Here is a 19,293-nt window from a genome sequence, read left to right as displayed (position 1 = left end):
CGGAGTGCTGCACGTTTTCTTCAAACTTCTATTTGTAGGACTTAAGGCCCAGTCCTATGTTGCCTGCACCCACCTGTTCAAGACGTCTTGTGTGCTGCTTGTATTTTCCTATCGTAATATGTATCATATCTATCTCCTATCTAGCTATCAATCCAACTATGAATCAAACTTTGATCTCTCTTCTACTGTATCTATATATCTCTCATATCTATCTATATTCTATCATCTATCTATCTATACTGAATATAATCTACTTTATATTTTTGTATCTAAAAATCTATGTAAAAATCTATATCATATTTTATTTTTATCTACTATCATCAATCTACCTATCATCTATCTCCTATAAAATTCCCTACTGTCCCATATTGCAGATACTTACCATGCTACTGTGTGTAAACTACAATGTGTTATTATTGTGCAGAGCTAAAGTGAGCATCTTATCGAATGTGACTGTTAATAGTTTTTTTTTATGGTCCCATTTTAAGTTTTGCCCAGGGCCCATTTAGTCTAAAACCGGCCCTGACAATATTTATATCAATGGAGCATTTGATTTCTATGGAAGGCTTTAGAAACTAGTCCTTTTACAGGCCCCTCAGGAATGGATAGACATTTGTTATTCCTCTCTCTTCTTTGGTTGTGAAAAGCTATGCATACTATTCATCTACGCAATAGTGGATGTAGTGAGTACTATATAAATAGAAAAACTACACATTTAAAAAGAGTAAGAGTAGTGGCCATATGCAGACTTGTCTTTTCTATCAGTTATATAGCAATGTCATGTGCCATGATTAAGGATGGCTAGTTCGTCCGAAACGCATCAGCGTTTTTTTTCCCTGCTGTGGATTTTAATACGTGCCTCAATAAAGAATTTTCAGTGAACTAGAAATACCACTGCCCCTATTGTAACCTACACGAGAACTGACCAATAGTGTCATTCAGGTTCCATAACAATGTTTAGCTGACATCAATTGTGGCTACATCTTACTCAAAAGAGTAAAAACTAGATGATCTGAAAAAAAAATGCATTTGCAATACAGTATCTATTGTTTTATGTATGTGTGTGTATAGATACTTACCTTTTAGGAGTAATTTATTAAAAGTTAACTTTTAGGGGATATTTCTCATACACCGGCGCATGATAGCCCCGCCGCTGCATTTTCGCAGTGATACATCAAGAGGCTTCAGCAGAGCAGCCGGAGTATCAGGGCCAGGAGGAGGCGGGATCAGCAACTGCTACCTCCTTACATGATGTCTGCACTAGTCATGTGAGGAGGTAGCTCTGCCCCTTAGCTGGCCCCGCCCCCTCCGTGAGTTCGTTGGAGCCCGGGAGAAGAAATTACTTACGTGGAAGAAAGAGGGAAGGTAAGAAACATTTTTTTTAATACCAGGGTAGAGAAGGGAGCTACAATGTGAAATGTACAGAATGGAAGGCCATTATAAGTTGGTGATACATCGCTAAGTGGGGGAACAAAAGGGAACATTGTAAGGGACCACCAGCAAAAGGCACGTGGGGGGTGTAGAGCAAAATGAAAGTAAAGTAATTGGGAGGTGTGGGTTAACCTGTAGTCAACATTCACTATTATGCAACACCATAGATCCTAATGGTCCAGGATTCTGTGGTTTGTCACCACTGTCCGACCGTCCAGGTCTTCCCTCACTGCCCCGCTTTGTCCCGCCTCTTCCTGGTCCATTATAGCTGTGCAGTGGAGGCATCGAAGCTAGCGGGAGGCTGGATCAGTTCCCTGCTACCTCCTCACGTATCTGCTTCTCTTTAGCAGACATGTCACATTCAGACCCCCAGCAGAAGAGGAAGCAAGACTACTGTAGGGAGAGGAGGGAAGATAAGTTATAAGTAACAGTAAGAGGAGGATGAAGGAACCCAGGCTACAAGAAGAGGAGGATGGAGGACAAGGAGCCACAGTCAGAGGAGGATGGAGGACAGCGGGTAACAGAATAAGGAGGAGGGAGGACAGGGGGCCAGAGCAAGAGGAAGATGGAGGACAGGGGCCACTGTAGGAGGAGAATGGAGGAAGCTGGCCACAGTAAGAGGAGGATGGTGGACAGAGGCCACAATATGAGGAATATTTAAGACAGAGGCCACAATATGAGGAGGATGGAGACAGGAGGCCAAACTATGAGGATGATGGAGGACAGGAGGCCACAGTATGAGGAGGATAGAGAATAGGGGACCACAATATGACTACAACCCCTTCATTGTGTAGTTTAATGAAATCTCTCTGCTCCTCTCATACTTCTTTCAAGCATGTTTTGTCTGAAGCATTGAAAGGCAGCACAAAGATTCCTCATTCTGTGGCAGTCCACAACAGGGATGAGGGAGGGGCCCAGGAAGATGCTGCAACAGGAAGAGCAGAGCTGAGAAGTGTGCAACTTCCAAATGGTTCCTGACTGTCTCATGCAACACTCTAGCTTCCTCCTCCATTGAATTCATCTATAAATTTAAAGTTTGAACTGCTGCTACAGTGGTTTTACTAGATGAGCAGGGGGCCTGCTGTCTACAAGAGGTACATACCATCTTATTGTATATATTTATGATAAATCTAGCAAAAACTGCCAGAAATTCAAAAATAAAAGCAAAGGTTCCATCTTAACCCTGTCTTGTATTCCACAAATTCCGCCCTTTACACCATTTCCCCCACTAGGACACTTCCAATCCAAGTGGGCGTGAAGGGGGCATGCCTGGCACCAGAGTGTGTTGGTGTGGAGCGTTTCTGCCCCGCGCCTGTGCAGTACCTATTGCCGGCACCAGGAGGGACAATTCTAAGCCTGGCAGGACCTTGTGCAGAACTGCCCTACTACTAGAAAAATAGCAGCTGTTTTGATTAAATTGGGTTAATATTTCTAAAGAGCTTCACACAGGCGTAACCAGTGCCTATAATGTAGACCATATAATTGCTTAATAGCACTGCTCTGGAAGCTGTGATATCTCCCTTCCTGCCCACATCGCCTTCAGGTTTTATAGATGACTATGATGCTAGGACTCATAGGGGCACATTTACTTACATTGCCGCAGGAGTTCACTAAAAGTGTATTGCCCATCTGTAATGCAGTGTGCAGTGATTCACTAAGATTGGGCGCCAGAAATCATGAATTTGTTGCTTCCCCGCTCAGGTCTGACAGAGTTCACCATCTTTTTTGTTGCTGGGAGATTGTCCTGCGCTTCTCCTCACTCCCCCCGGTTTTTCCCCCCTCATCTTGGTCCTGTACATTAGAGCTGCAGAGCAGCCGAAGAATCGGAACCAGGAGGAAGTGATATCAACCCCTGCTACCTTCTCACATGATGTCATCTGAGTTAGTCAGAGTATCTGCTGTGGGGGAGCACGGGAAGGTAAGTCACAGGTTTTCTTTTTTGGTTATTAACCACAGGGGGCCACAGGAAGAGGAGGATAGAGTACAAGGGACCAAAGAAGGAGGCGGAAGGAGAGGGGGTCACATGAGGATGATGGAGCACAGGAGGCCTCAGGAGGTGGCTGAAGGGAAGGAGGCTACAGGAGGAGGCTGGAAAACACGGGGCCACAGGAGGAGGCTGGAGGACAGAAGGGGACACTAGGGGCTGGTGGAAAGGAGGCCATAGGAGGAGGCTGGAGGACAGGAGGAGGATAGAGGACACAAGGCTAAAGGAGGAGGCTGAAGGACAAGAGACCATGGGAGGAGGCTGGAAAACAGGGGGCCACAGGAGGAGGCTGGAGGACAGAAGAGGACACTAGAGGCTGGTGGAAAGGAGACCATATGAGGAGGCTGGAGGACAGGAGGAGGATAGAGGACACAAGGCCAAAGTAGGAGGCTGGAGGACAAGAGACCATGGGAGGAGGCTGGAAAAAAGGGGGCCACAGAAGGAGGCTGGAGGACAGAAGAGGACACTAGGGGCTGGTGGAAAGGAGGCCATAGGAGGAGGCTGGAGGACAGGAGGAGGATAGAGGACACAAGGCCAAAGGAGGAGGCTGGAGGAAAGGAGGAGGCTGCAAGGCCAGGGTGCCACAGGAGGCTTGAGAACAAGAGGCCACAGGAGGAGGCTGGAGGACAGGGGGCCACATGAGGAGGACAGGAGGCTACAGGAGGAGGCTTAAGCACAAGAGGCCACAGGAGGAGACTGGAGGACAGGGGGGCACATGAGGAGGACAGGAGGAGGCTGGAGGACAGGAGGCTACAGGATGAGGCTGGAGTACATAAGGAGGCTGGAAGACAGGAGACCACAAGAGGAGGCTGGATGAGGAGGAGGCCACAGGTAGAGCATCCTGGAGGACAGGAGGACATAATATGAGAGATGATTGAGGACAGGACAGGAGGATAAAATAAAGAAGGATTTTAGATGTTGCAGAGTTGCATTAGGGGGGTATTATATGGGTCAATAGGGGGGTTGGTAACAGTAATGGGGCGTTATACTATGTGGGGGCCATTCCGGTTGATATTGAAGTATGCTTGTGGGTGGGACAATAGGCTTGGTTTAGAAAAAGGCGAAGGGGCTTTTTGTCCTTCTTTCTCTCACCCAAAAGTTGTGAGGTATCCATGAGATCCATATAAAACACAATGACACACTCCAGCTCTGCTGTATCTCAGTTATAACACACACAGAGGGAGATTTATCACTGCTTATCACTCTGGTCAGAGGCTAGAGGAAGCGCTGCCCAGCGCGAAACGGCCCGTCGCCTTGCTGCATGTCGGCGTCCTGTACCACCTGTGTTGTCTACAATAAACTTTGAAGCGTTCCTGGTGAGTGCCGCGATTTTCTTTTGTATACCTACCTGAGACTATCTTGCCTCTTTGCTGAGCACCACCTGCAGCTTCACATTACTGCAACGAATGCCACACATAACTCCAGCTGAACTGTGGTCCAATTGCGCATGGAATCACGAGGTGAATGATAGTAGTGCCGGAGCCACTTTCTTCTTCTTTGGTGACGCACCTGATATGATCACATGACTTATGACGTTGTCCATATACAGTATATGGAGTGTTGGATTTATCACATTGCTTGAAAAAGCATCCTGAATAGGGTCTGAAACGTTGCACTTGGGCTAATAAAGCTCCCATCCGTTTGTTCACATCCAATTTGGAGTGCAGTCTCTTTTTTCTGTCGACTATTAAGATTGCGAATACGCTACCTCCACACCATGTGGGCTTTGGGGGGGAAGGCAGTGGCGGTTGCTACGGGGCCCGGGAGCTTCAGGGGCCCGGGCAGTGGCACAATCACAATGTCTGCAGACTGCGCTGCATTTCCGTACCCGGTCTGAACGCCGCCCGGGCCCTGCTATACGGCGCATTAAGGTAAAGATCAATCCCATGGCCCGCCCCCTCATTATCCCGCCCGCCCCAGAGTTTCTAACCCGTCCCGCCCCTCCCCGCTGCTCCTGCAGCCGCCCACTACGCTGCTCCCACGGCTGCCCGGCCGGTACGGCCTGACCGTTCTCAATGCTGTTACCGCGGGTGCCCGGCAGGCATGCTGCTCCCGCGGCCGCCCGGCCGTTACCTCGGTCCCGCTGCCGCCCAGCCGGTACACTGGTCCGGGAGCTGCCCACCGGTCCTCCTCACTGTTTCCGCAGCTGCCTGCCCGCCACAATGGTACCCTGGTCCCGCGCCCGGCACACTGCTCCCGCAGCTGCCCATCCGCCCTCCACACTGCTCCTGTGGCTGCCTGCCCTGCATAATGTACTCACGGCCGGTCCCAAGGCCACACGGCCAGCACACTCCCGCAGTGTGCCACCCACCCTCCACACCCCCTGCTCCCATGGCCGCCCGGCCGGCATGATATTCTCACGGCGGTCCGGCCGGCACACTGGTCCGGGAGCTGTCCGCCAGCACTCAATGCTGCTCCCGCGGCTCACCGCCCTCAATGCTGCTCCCGCGGCCGCCCATCCGGCACCCTGGTCCCGCGGCCGCCCTTCCTTCACACTGCTTCCTCGGCCGCCATGTTGCTGCCGTGGCTGCCCGGCCGGCACAATTCCTAGGCTCGCAGGATGCCTAACCGACCCACCCCACTACACATCAGCCGGTCTGCAAGAAATGTAAGTCCCTAAATATGTGCGTATAGTTAATGATTGTATGCTATATATGTGTATGTGTGTGTATATGCTGTGTGTGTGTGTATGCTGTGTGTGTGTGTGTATATGCTGTGTGTGTATATGCTGTGTGTGTGTATATGGTGTGTGTGTGTATATGGTGTGTGTGTGTGTATATATGGTGTGTGTGTGTGTGTATATGGTGTGTGTGTGTGTGTGTGTGTATATGGTGTGTGTGTATGGTGTGTGTGTGTGTGTGTATGGTGTGTGTGTGTGTATGGTGTGTGTGTATGCTGTGTGTGTGTTTATATGGTGTGTGTGTATATGCTGTGTGTGTGTATATGCTGTGTGTGTGTATATGGTGTGCGTGTGTGTATATGGTGTGCGTGTGTTTATATGGTGTGCGTGTGTTTATATGGTGTGCGTGTGTTTATATGGTGTGCGTATGTTTATATGGTGTGTGTGTGTTTATATGGTGTGTGTGTATATGCTGTGTGTGTGTATATGTTGTTTGTGTGTGTATATGCTGCATATACTGAATGTGTGATTATATGCTGTATGCATTTTGTGTGTGTATATACTGTATATATACACAGTATGTGTGTATATAAACAGTATGCATGCAACTTTGATGCATATATACTGTATGTATGTACAGGGAGTTTGTATATACTGTATGTATTAGTGTATAAATGTATATATGAGTATATAAATGTGTGCATATGAGTGTATACATATGTATGTATGGACGAGTGTATAAAAGTGAGTGTAGAATGTTATGTTGTGTATTTAAGTGTGTAAATGTTAGTGATTGTATAAACGTGTGTGTATGTATGAATATTTTTAAGGGGGGCCCAATGCAAAAATCTGCTATGGGGCCCTGCTTCTCCTAGTTACGCCACTGGGGGAAGGGCGTAGTGGGGCACGACGGACGGTAGAGGGGGCGGGTGTGTTCTTTCCACCTTTGTCTTTTTGAGAAACCAGTGGACTATTGTTAGCTGGACCTATGATACGCTGATGCAGGAGCGCCGGCGTACAATAAATCTCCCCCACTGAGTCAGCTCTGCTATATCTTAGCTATCACACACACACAGTCAGCCCTGCTATACATCCTTCACCTGCTATAAAGATCTTATCTGTAGTTTGTACAGTAAGTCTTTGCATGCTGCTTCCCAGCAGAAAGTGTCTGTGTGTAGGCTGGTCTTGTAATGCAGGGGGAAAGGACTGGATGCAGAGAGCACACTGCATTGTGCAGACAGAAGAAGCTATTCATGATAAGAATCTGCCCTTCTCATTAGTGAGATTTACGGTCCCAGGGCAACCAAAATTGTGTACACCAGGACTGATAGAAACAGGTTGAACTTATATCTGTGAAATGCTGTATTTTTTTTTAATAGTGAATTAGAGAATGCGTTTTGTTATCCTGAGTATATATATAAGAATCTTGTTTTCATTGCTATAACCCTTTGAGGGCTATGTTTTACTATGCTTGCAGGTGGGGCAATGGACATGATTTACAAAAAAGAGGACAGACTTTTTGTCCCTTTCTCTCTAGCCCAAAAGCTGGGAGGCATCTGCATCATGTGAAAGGGGAGTTTGTCAAAAGTATCTGAGAGCAAAACTGCTTTAACTTAGCACATGGCAACCAATCACAGCTCAGATAGCGCTTTATAAAATTAAAGCTGAGCTCTGATTGGTTGACATGAGCAAATAGAACAGTTCTTCTTTCAGTTTTGATTAATAGGGTCCAATGAGTTTTCCCTTTGTGGTTTTACGACCTTTACATTATGGAAAACTGCGTATCCATTACTGCCCAGACCTATGTATATGTATGTTAGAAACATTGCGGACCAGAAGACGCTTTCCAGTAATCCTTGACCTGCAAGTTAACGCTGCATATGTATGCATTGCCCTAAGTGAGCAGCGAGCAATGTATAAGATTTTCCAGACTCCGCCTCTTCCGTATCAGCGCTCGATTGCTCCAGCCTTGACAACATGTCTGCGCCCTTGTGAGTCCTGTCAGTGACCGGCGGCTAGAGATGTTTGCGCTACGGACGGCGGTGTTGGATGTCTTGGGCCGGGCTGTCAGGTCAGGGCCCAGCCTGGTGTCAGCGGGAAGACAAGCAGCCGGGTGTCAGACATGCTTCGGCGAGACGAGGACGCTGGCGGCAAGTGAGTGTAATCCTAATATAACAGTGTGTGCCACACACGGCTTCAGCTTGGGAGTTCTCTCGTATCGGACATGAAATAGACACGTGACATTGGGAATTCAGTATATATCCCCTAGCTTCCAATGTAATTCTGTAATCATTCCTTAGCTCCCTATATAATATTGCATTCACATGTGATTTTTGACCATTGCTGAATTAAATTCAAAATTTCTGAATTATTTCCAAAGTGTTAAAGAAGGCAGTAAATGCATAAATAAAATGTTCAGCGTTTAGTTGAGTCTGGTCCTGGAGTGTGGACGTCCCATCATTTGTGGTCTGATTATTACTGTGACCTGCTCACAAATGTCATGTGAAGGACCCTATAGCCTGTGGCTGCTATTGTCATGTGACCACAGATGGGATGTCATCACTTCAGCACCAGGTGAGTAATGATCTTAGATGGTACTTTCACACATTGTCATACAAACATTGTTGGAAAAAGTGAACTGTATAAACATCTTTCCGTTAGGGATTTATGAACCAAAGCAAATAAATTTCAAGTCACTTATTAATGAGGTTCATGGTGAAAATATCAACCTTTGCAATACAAAGGCTGAGCTCTGCCCTCTTGCCGCAACAAAACTGCATTCGTTACACATTGTATTCATTATAACCCTATGTAGAGGGGTAATATAAATAGGAAAATAACAAAGAAAAACTAGTGGCATTAAATGAGAGAATAGCTATAATACTTTATTAATATATTAAAAAGTCAAGAGGTAACAACTTTATAAATATTTTTGCATATGAGAAGGGAACAGAAATAATGGAGAGATGCAAAAATAAGGTAAATGAGCGCCAATATAATAATTTATGCTTAAAAAAAAATAGCTTAATGAAGTCAATAAAAGTATATAGCAGGAAGACTTTGTATGTATGAACAATACTGGAGACCCTTGCCTTATAGTGGGGGGGTTCGGTGGATTTCCAGGTCTGGGTCCCGTCACTACAATTTCTCCTCAGGATGTGCCTCCTGAAGAGTTTTTTTTTTTTCAAGCTTTATTTAATGTATTGGTTCCCCTGGTTTTGCACATACATTTACTTAGTATTCCATTGACCTGTAGTGGTTTTGGTCTTATTTTTGTATCTGTCCATTCTTTTTTGTTCTCTTCTCTTGTGCATAAATATTTTGAAGGTGCTATTTTGTCTTGGGAAATATTTATATTTGTTAATCTTGTTCATTTTGGGTCTTGTATAGTCAATTAAGTTAAACCGTTTTGGACCATGTTTTTAGTCCACAGTGAGCAGACAATTTTCACTTAGTTTCTGACGCCTGCCAGATTACCGTACCTCTGGGGTAAATCCTGCAGCTATTCTGTAACATGTACAGTTACCTTTAATTATTGTTACAACATTTACGGCCTTTATTAATTAGTCAATGATCCCTTTAAAGCGTTTCTCTTTTGTTGCAGGGGCAAGTCTCGTACATGTGTCTAGGATGTATGCCACAGTAAAATCTGAAGGTGAGTGTTATAAGAGATGTCTGTGTCCTATGCGCTGTAAGGGTATTATAGGACTCAATTTCAAACCACTCTGACGATAACAAAAAAATCATGAATTTTCAGAAACTGTTTTGCATTTGGCTTACCTTAGCCTAAAAAGAAAACAATTGTTCTACACACACATAAATCTCAGGAAGATGGGTATGGATTCAGCATTATGTCAAGTGTAAAGTATTTGGGTGATTTTCCCATTCTGATGTAGTGATTTGTCAGTTGATTGAGTTCACTCCATTTGATTCTACAGTGGGGATGGTGTAAGTTCCCCTGGACATAGATGGGACACAAGTCGAGTGCATAGGATCTTCTAGGCAATAGTGTCACAATTTGTCAAGATGCAGTATATTGGATTTTGTACAGTAGAATAACCTCTGTATTGATAATGACCTAAGGCTTCTTTTAATTTGTCTTTTCAGCAGGGCCGAGCCAGCTGGATGACTTGCCCCCTACAATGTTTAAGAAGGAGTATCTTGGAATAAAAAGTGCTGAAGAGTAAGATATCCGATGTCCTTGTTCTTAAGTACAGCTTTTGATACTGTTTCTTTCACTAGCCAAATCTAGAAATCAGCCAAAGAGGGACACTTTTATTTTTTTTATTTTTTTTTTAGTTTCACGGTTGCAATGTCAGACATTCATCTAATGGTTGAGACTTCCTGACATCCAGCATAACATGACCTGACTGCGGATAGGATGACTGATAAGTACTGACTATTCGCTACGTTGAAACCGCGAATGGCTCATTAAATCAGTTATGGTTTCTGAATAGACCTGTACTGGACAGTAAATCCATCTGACACGTAGACCTAACTGCTACTGTACTTTCTGTGCAGGTATCTTTTGTACAGACAAAAGCTCTCCTAAATTATACATGCGCAGGGATACTGGAAAGCCACATGTCTTTGTGGCAGTGAACCTTCATACCTGTAGCACTGGCAAGAAACGGCGGTGTACTATATTCTAAGTGGCTGCACTGACTTGAAGAATAGATTTGTATTTAAAGTAAAGAAAAGTTGTTGTTTCTATTCTCTACCCCCCCTTCCACTCAGTAAACAAATGTGTATATGAAAAGGGCAAATGTAAGTCTCTATTCACGCAGCGGATGCTTACATGGAAAATATCTTTGACTCATAGGTACCTTTTATACCAAGGAAGGCCAGTGTCAATTCATTGGTCTTTGGAGCAGGGATTATTACTGCATGCAGTATTGCTTAGAATAATGCTATTCCATACAGAGCTGTCTAGTAAAAATGTATACTGCTTAAGTGTTATGGAAAATGGATGCTGCTCATTCCCATGAGTTAAATGAATGTATTTGCAGTTTCCTGACTACAAAGAGAATTCTTCCCCTTTTAGGACGGCGGCACACGTGGCGTTTTTTGAAAATGCATCTGTTTTTGAGCCATTTTAATTAAGATAATTGGTAAAACCGGTCAAAAAAGCATGTATTTTTCAAAAACCCATGCGTTTTTTAACAGACTGCTTAAAGCGGCCCAAAAACGGGTTCAAATGCCACGTGTGCCACCGGCCTTATAGTGCTACAGTGGTTTGGGAGAGAGAAGGCATGCATATCTATGATTTACATCCCATTGCCTAAGTTTTTTTTAATTTAATGATTTATGGTGGTTTTTCCCCCCAGGGTCAATGATGTTGTGAAACGGTTATTGTCTCTGGATATGGCAAATCAGGTCAGTATTGCTCTCAGTAACCCTTGAGTGTAATTCACAAAAGGAGATTTAAATTGATTTAATGAAGGAGATTTTATTGCTACTAACATTAATCACTTAAATGAACCCACACAAAAGAAAAACTTCATTAAAAAACTGATTAAAATCCTCAATGGTGCGTTTAACCATTCCATTTTTTAGATGCAGTTTTTGATGTCCAAACCGGGAGTGGGGTGAAAAAAAGAGGGGAAGTAGCTTCTCACCCATTATGATCCACACCTGCTTTCAGCTTCAAAAACTGCATTTGAAAAACAATTTTTGAACGCACCCTAAATGGTTCTTTTCCACAAGAATTGTCTTCAGAGAGTCGCATGTGCCTCTCATTCATGAGGAGGGGGACAGGGTAGCTTGACCCTGTACTGCTGCTACCCACCTTCATGACTGGAACAGAGGAGAAGTCTGTTTTAGAAGAATGTTGGTTTTAATCCAATAGATAGACACTTAGTGTATAAAGACGTCTAAAATGTAATTTATTATTTTATACAAAAGATTATAGGAATTTTAAATCAAGACAAGTGTTTCATTTTCATCACAGTTGCACATACCCTTTAAAACTGAAACTCTTGTTGCATACAATTTTCATGCACTGCAAGGATGGTTATTACAAGTGTGTGCGGCACATGAACCTCTAAAGTTTGTGTGGAAAGTAAGAAGTTGGTTTTTGTGCAGTTTGGATAGAACATTTCCTTTATTGCACTTAATATTTTGTAGGCTGATAAACTGAAGATTAAAATTCAGCAGCTTGTGGATAAAGTGAGGAGAGATCCTGATGACAGAACATCTACTGAAGTCCATAGTAAGTGTATAGTACTAACCTGGTATTTGTGGTCAGATGTGAAATGGAAGTTATATGGGCCGATAACAATAGAAACAACCTGTCATAGGAATAGCCGTGCCCATGTTATAAGTATAAAAATGATACAGCTCCATGTGTGCTTTCTTGTTCACTACACTGAGGTGTAACTTCACTATACTTCCGGATGAACCTACTTAGACTGAGAGATAGTAGTTCCACTGGACAAATTTCTTGGAACTATAGTTTAAAATTCCATAACTTTATTGATTTCAGCTAACCCCTTAGTGACCAAGCTCATTTGCGCCTTGATGACTAAGGCCTATTTTTTCAAAACCAGCAAGTGTCACTTTATCCGGTTATAACTTTAGAAGACTTTATCTTACCCAATTGTTTTTGAGTTTATTTTTCCGTGACATTTTGTACTTCAAGTTGGTGGGAAATTATAGTTGATCTATTTAGCATTTATTTCTGAAAAAAAGTGAATTTGGTAAACATTTTGAAAAAATTTGTTATTTTCAAACTGATTAACTAATTTTGGTATTAACCCCTTAACGCCGAAGCCACTTTTCACCTTCCTGCCACGGCCCATTTTTTCAAATCTGCCCTGTGTCACTATAAATGGTTATAACTTTGAAACGCTTTAACATAGCCAAGTGATTAACCAAATGTCTACTTTATGTGGACATGGTTTTTTATGCATACTCTTATTTTTCTAGGATGTTAGGGGCCTTTGAACGTTAGGTGCGATTTTTCACATTTTCATAAAAACCGCAAAATCCTGCTATTGAGGGACCTGCTCAGGTTTCAAATCACTTTGAGAGGCCTAAATAAAAGTAAAACCCCTTAAATTACCCCATTATAGAAATTACACCCCTCAATGTACATAAAACAACTTTTTATGAAGTTTGTTAACCCTTTAATTGTTTTACAGGGGTTAAAACAAAATCGGATACAATTTTGAAAGTACATGCAAATTTTCAGTGGATAAAATACCAAAACGCTCCACAAAATTTGATACCCAATACCTCCCTCGTATAACAATACCCCATATGTGGTGGTGATTGCTGTATGGGCACACACCAGGGCATCGAAGGGAAGCTGCGCCATTCAGAGCAGATTATGCATTGTCACTTTTTATTGGCTATACAATCTTTATTTTTTTGGCAATTAGGACATATAAGGGCTTATTTTTTGCGACCTGAGATGCACTTTACAAATACTTCATTTTAGTGGGTCATTAGCTTATTGATGAGATTTTTATTAACTCTTGAATGAAAAAGAAAATTGTCAATTTTGGTTTCCTTTCTTTTTGCATTTTTTGGGGGTCGTACACCATACACTAAAAATACTATACAAGCAGTCCCCGGGTTACGTACAAGATAGGGTCACTGCTGATCACTACAGTCTGGGACTATAGTAAAGCATTCAGAAAGCGTCACCAGAGGTCAGAGGGGTCTGTCTGTAACTATGGGTTGTCTGTAAGTCAGGTGTCCTTAAGTAGGGGACTACCTGTATTATCTTTATTCTATAGGTCACTACGATTACGGTGATACCTCATTTATATAGCTTTTCATTTATTTTTACAATTTTACTGGAAAAAAACTAATATAGAGGGAAATCTCATTTGTTTTTGCATCGCCATCTTCTCGGAGACATAACTTTTAATATTTTTGTTTTTGACAGAGCTAGTGTAGGGCTTATTTTTTACGTGTTGAGTTGTCCTTTCAATTGATACCATTTTGGCACACAACTTTTTTTGATCACTTTTTAGAACATTTTTGTGCAGAGATTTTATGAAAAATTAGCATTTTTGGTGAGTTTTTTGGGTTTTGTTTTTACGGCGTTCACCGAGCGGGCCCAATAATGTTTCCGAGTTATTGTATTGAGGGACCATTTCATTTCTATAGCAGTTTTGGAAGATCTGTTAATAGAAACAACTCGCATATCACCAGTTTTATTAACTTAACCCCTCAAACTATTCAAAACTGCAGGTAGGAAGCTTGTTAACCCTTTCTGTATTTTATAAAACTGCAAACAAAATGAAGGTTTGATTTGGAATTCACTAATATTTATCATTTATATATTTAGCTGCAAAATTTACCCACATAAACTAAATAAAAGTAGAAAATGCATCTAGGAATATATTGCGCTTTTTTTTTTTCAGAGTTAGAGGACCCCCCCATATGTGGATATAACCCACTGTCAGGGCACATGTAGAAGCGCGGAAGGGAAGGAGCACAATTGAGCTTTTGTAGTGCAGGATAGTTTTCAGGTGCCATTACGTTTGTAGAGCCCCTGCATTCACACGTGGCATTTTGGTTGCGTTTCGAAACTCAATAGGCTCCATCTGTGATCGCACGTTGAGGTAAGATTGTTTCGCGTTCAGTTCATGTGTTGGAAACACAATGTAACCAAAATATGTTATCACGAGTGGAGCCTTTGGATTGAGTTTCCAAACGCAACTAAAATGCCACGTGTGAATGTTGCCTCAGGTACCACAAACTTTATCACAGAGAATTTTTAAACTTTTTATTATGTGGTATAGGAGGCATTTTACCCCCTAACCACTGATTACTTTCTGTTTATTGCTTCCCACTTTCAAAAATCAATAACTTTTTTATTTTTCTGTGTACAGAGCTTTATGATGGCTTATTTTCTGCGTAATAAATTGTGCTTCCTAGCGATGGTATTTTATATTCCATGCCGTGTACTGGGAAGTTGAAATACAATTCAAAATGCGGTAATATTGACAAGAAACTGCATTTGCGCCATATTCTTGTGGGCTCTGTTTTTACGTCTTTCACTATAAACTCCATATAGCATCTCTAATATATTCTTTGGTTCACTACAAATCTATGTAGGTTTTATTAGGTGTTAATAGATTTTAATGAAAAATTAAAACCTTTTGTACCAAAAAAATTATTACTTTTACCATATTCTGACTCCAATAAATTTTTCATACTAAGAGTACAGAGTTGGCTAAGGTCTAATTTTTTCCATGATGAGCTGACATTTTCATTGCTACCATTTTGGGGACTGTGCATCAGTTTTTATTGGATTTTTATGTCTTGTGAAAGGGCAAAAAAAGTGGCGATTTGAGTGCATTTTTCTGTTACGGGGTCGCCGCCGTGAATAAGCGTTTCTATATTTTTATAGATTGAGAATTTTGAGGTGATACCTAATATGTTGTTTTTTTTTTTTTCTTTTTTTTTTTTTTTCTTATTTATTGTTTTATATGTGTTAGGGGCTTCAGGAAATTTTAATGTATTTCATTTTTATTCCTTTTTTTAAATGTATTTTTACAATACTATCATATGAACTAGTGATCATGTGATAGCTAGTTCATACTAATGCACTGCATTAACCATATATTGTAATGCAGTAGCAGTGTCAGCCTATGCATCTGCGTCGGCAGTAGGCAGCTACTCGGTCTTGCCAGCCCGGCTATTAGGATGCAATCACGGGGTGTAGGGAGGAGAGTGAAGGAACCCCCTCCCTCTGCAGGTACGTAGATCCCACAACATTGACAGCTGGGGCACTGCTCTTGCCTACATGGGGCCCTGAAGACCTTAGCTTAGGCCAACAGAGAAACCCGTCGGCCTAGCCTAAGGCACCTTAATCCGAAATCCGTATTTACCTTTGAAGATATATGATTTGGTACACCAAACAACATAAGTCTGTTAAAGGACTATGGAGAGGGCTCACGGGCTGCACCTTCTTCATAGTAGGCGGATGTTTACTAGAATATGCTGGCACAATCACTTTAACCCTTTGACTGCCGCTGGCAGCAACCACAAGCCGGTGGCACGTGGGCACCACCATATTTTCTTTGAGTGTTGCTTGGGAGTTTTGTCATCAGGGAGCAATGATCAGCTGTCGTGAAAGCCTAAAGTCTTTATAATATATGCTTGTAGCTGATCACATGAAATGACAGCATGCTGTGATTTCATGTGATCCAATTCTGATAAATACGTGGGGTTTATTCTATGTGGTCTGGGTCGCGGTGTTAATATGTAGCCACATTAGAAACAATGTTCCTTACCATTACCTCCATTACGTAAAAACGATTGCTCAATATATGACATCCCGAGAAAAAGCGTTCTCTCTTATTGTTTTGATGAGAAGAGGGTTAATAACATGGAAATAAGCCCCTATGATTGCTTTCAAAAATGTAGCTAAAGTCAATATCTACTTTTTTTCTTTGAGCTGTGAAAATCTTGCATGCTGCTTGTAAAGAAGTTTGAGGGTGACACACTTCAGAAGGCTATAACTTTTGAACCCTGGCATCTAGAATCTCTTGGTACCAGCAAAGCATAGTTAAGAATCCAGGACTTGTATCTTATATGTCCTTGGCCATAGAGGTAGGAAACTTTGAGGACATATTTGGCAGGGAAAGGGTTAATATCAAATTCTCAGCAAGGAGAAAAGTTTCATCCCTTTCATGTGTACTTTATTACAATACTGTCATAAGAACATGACTGGATTCATGCAAATTCCTTGTTTATTCTTGTTGTGAAATATACATTTCAACATGTGACTTTAACAGAATTAAATTTAGTGGGTTAGTGAAATCTGGATGTTAGGATGATGAATGCTGTTCCTTTTCTTTAAATTAATTTCCTCAGATCGTAAAAAAAATAAATAATTTCTTTGAATACACCAATGCACTGAAATTAATTCCCTATTTTATGCTTAATTGTTGTGTTTTTATACTGTTTTATACAGTTGCTGCTTTAACGGCTAGAATCCAAAACATTAAAGAACATCTACAAAATAATCCAAAGGTGAGCCATTGTAATGTCTACTCTTGGACTATGTTCACACGCTGCATTTGAAGAAGCTTGGCCCAATTACATATGCATTTACACAAAAAATGCTTGCTATCAGGAACCAGGACGAGCAGAAGCATGTGTACACGTGCTCATAGAAGAAGCAGAGTAGTCACACAGCAGTAAGCTCCTATCGGTCATTGTAGGTAACTTGTACATTGTATGCTATTATCCTAGAACTGTACTCAAAAAGGAAATATTAAAACTGTATATTATATGAAATAAATTGGAACATAATCATGAATAAGACCTGAAAACTTCTTGAGATAAGAAAGGCTTTTACTTTCATTTTATATCATCATACTTCCTTTTTTTTTTCCCCATGTGCTGCACTTTTTTTTTTTTTTTCCTTAGGATAAAGCAAACAAGAGGCGGATGCTTATGTCAATAGATCGCAGAAAGAAGATGTTAAAATTCCTGCGCCGCACTCGCTATGATGCATATGAACACGTATGCACCCAGCTTGGCATTGAATATACCTTCCCTCCAGAATACTACAGACGAGCAACTAAAAGATGGATAGCAAAGAAGGCTTTCTGCTTGCAGGTCTGCATTTTCTCACCTCTCTAAATTTATTATATGCAACTCTGTGTTTGTATATTTTGCCATGTTAAATGTTTTTTAAAGGGGCTGTCCAGTGGTTTAAATGCATGACTGCATACCTCAACAGTGCCAGACCTGAGCATGATTTGTGCTTCCAGTTAGACGCTGTACAGTTTGATCCTACAGTAATACTCACTTCTTTCAGATTGTGCGTCCAACTTTTCTCAGTGAAAATAGTTAGATCTGATTTAGGTCAGATTGTGTTCAGACTTTTGCAGGGGAGTGGGGGGGAGTGCAGTAGGGTGACAGTCTGTTTACCTCAAACCTAAATGTTATGAAATATAGAAACATAGAGGCGCCGGGTTTGGCCTGGTTCATCAATGCATCAGTTTCTCTTACTTCCCCCTAGCCTTATCTTGAACACCTCCGTAGTCCTGGTCGACTCCAGCCCTTTCTTAATGTTTCCTCCATTTTTAGATAAAGAATCATTGAAATTCAATGTGCATGTATGACCAATATGTCATTTAGGGACAGTTATGATCTATCCCAACCCAAAGCTAAATACATATTTGGATTCGGGATAGCCAGTTGATCGCATACCTGTCTCAATTGGTTTTGGCATTCTTGGACTGAGAGATATAAATATATTTGCAATGGGAGCATAGTAAGTGGGTCATGTCTCAGGATTCTTCCAGGTCCAATGAGACCAGGACCCTGACCCCATGACTTTCCCTGGAGAAGCTAGAACTCCAAGGTTCTGGATCTGATTCAAGGTAGGGGGTTCCTAGGGACCTCCTATTGATGTGAAGGGGTGTTTCTGCACCTATTATATTTAGAGCACCCCTTTGTGTCCATTGTCATTGCTTGGGGGTACTTTTTACCATGACCAAGCCCTATAGGATCTTCAAGTGTGAACTAACCTTTCCTATTATGCCCACACAAGGTAACTGAATCATGAATTGCTTTACGCATAGCCATATGCTTGTACTCTTTTAAACTATGTGTATGATATATATGTGTGTGTACTGTTTGTCAAGTGTGCCCTTAAGGCGATTAAAATATAAATATAAAATTTAGCCTGTGTTCCTCTTTTATCTTGATTTACAAATCCCCACGTCCATATTTGAATATATATATATATATATATATATATATATATATAATTAATATATCAACTCTAGCACGATATAATCCTGTTATGGACCGGGCTTATATGTAATGAGAGTTGGTGGCAGTCTACGGTTCAGGTTGTGAGCTAGTGTAGTGCCATACCGGAGGTTGTGTGGACAGCTCTAACTCACTTCCGGTGCCTTCCAGAACCTGTGCGTTAAGGGAGTGTCTATAAAAACAATATTGACCTTGACTGAACATTCACACTAAATCTTATTGAGCCTTTTTAATGGTAATATTTTTTTTTTGTTTATGAACAGGTTTATCAGCAATCTAAGAAACTCAAGGAGAACGAACTCTCCCAAAAGAAGAAGCACATACCTAAGGCCAATCCTCCTCTTTATGTTTTTCCCAAGCCAACAAATTGAGTTTGGAATTGCTTGCTGCTGTCTATATTTTAGATAAACCATGCAACAATTTTTTGGGGGGAAGAAGGGGGGCTGTTGGCTGTATCCGCATATTGTACTGTTGTTTGAAAACTTCACAATAAATTTTGTGTATTTTT

At 41.8% G+C, this 19,293-nt stretch overlaps 1 protein-coding gene across 2 annotated transcripts; it reads left to right on the top strand.

The window, feature by feature from the left end:
* Positions 1 to 7,948: 7,948 nt before the first annotated feature.
* MRPS15 (mitochondrial ribosomal protein S15) lies at positions 7,949 to 19,293 on the top strand. 2 transcript variants are annotated; one of them, XM_072136798.1, is made up of 8 exons: positions 7,949 to 8,189; positions 9,640 to 9,690; positions 10,146 to 10,218; positions 11,363 to 11,411; positions 12,162 to 12,246; positions 16,972 to 17,030; positions 17,430 to 17,621; positions 19,049 to 19,293. In XM_072136798.1, exons 1-8 carry the CDS (start codon positions 8,057 to 8,059, stop codon positions 19,154 to 19,156), a joined length of 750 nt encoding a protein of 249 aa, XP_071992899.1. In that variant the 5' UTR covers positions 7,949 to 8,056; the 3' UTR covers positions 19,157 to 19,293. The 2 variants fall into 2 exon arrangements, with proteins under 2 accessions (XP_071992899.1, XP_071992898.1); XM_072136797.1 differs by having other exon boundaries at positions 7,952 to 8,189; positions 10,143 to 10,218.

Source organism: Engystomops pustulosus, chromosome 2 (assembly GCF_040894005.1).
Source record: "Engystomops pustulosus chromosome 2, aEngPut4.maternal, whole genome shotgun sequence".
Taxonomy (NCBI): Eukaryota; Metazoa; Chordata; class Amphibia; order Anura; family Leptodactylidae; genus Engystomops; species Engystomops pustulosus.
Note: the sequence above shows the minus strand (reverse complement) of the source record. Positions and strands in the feature narration are given on the sequence as shown.

Excerpts from the sequence above, each read along its gene's own strand:
- MRPS15 (XM_072136797.1), top strand. The coding sequence starts at position 8,057 with ATGTTTGCGCTACGGACGGCGGTGTTGGATGTCTTGGGCCGGGCTGTC. Across the intron at positions 10,219-11,362 it reads GGAATAAAAAGTGCTGAAGA|GGTCAATGATGTTGTGAAAC; the intron begins GTAAGATATCCG and ends TTTTCCCCCCAG. Across the intron at positions 12,247-16,971 it reads AACATCTACTGAAGTCCATA|TTGCTGCTTTAACGGCTAGA; the intron begins GTAAGTGTATAG and ends TGTTTTATACAG.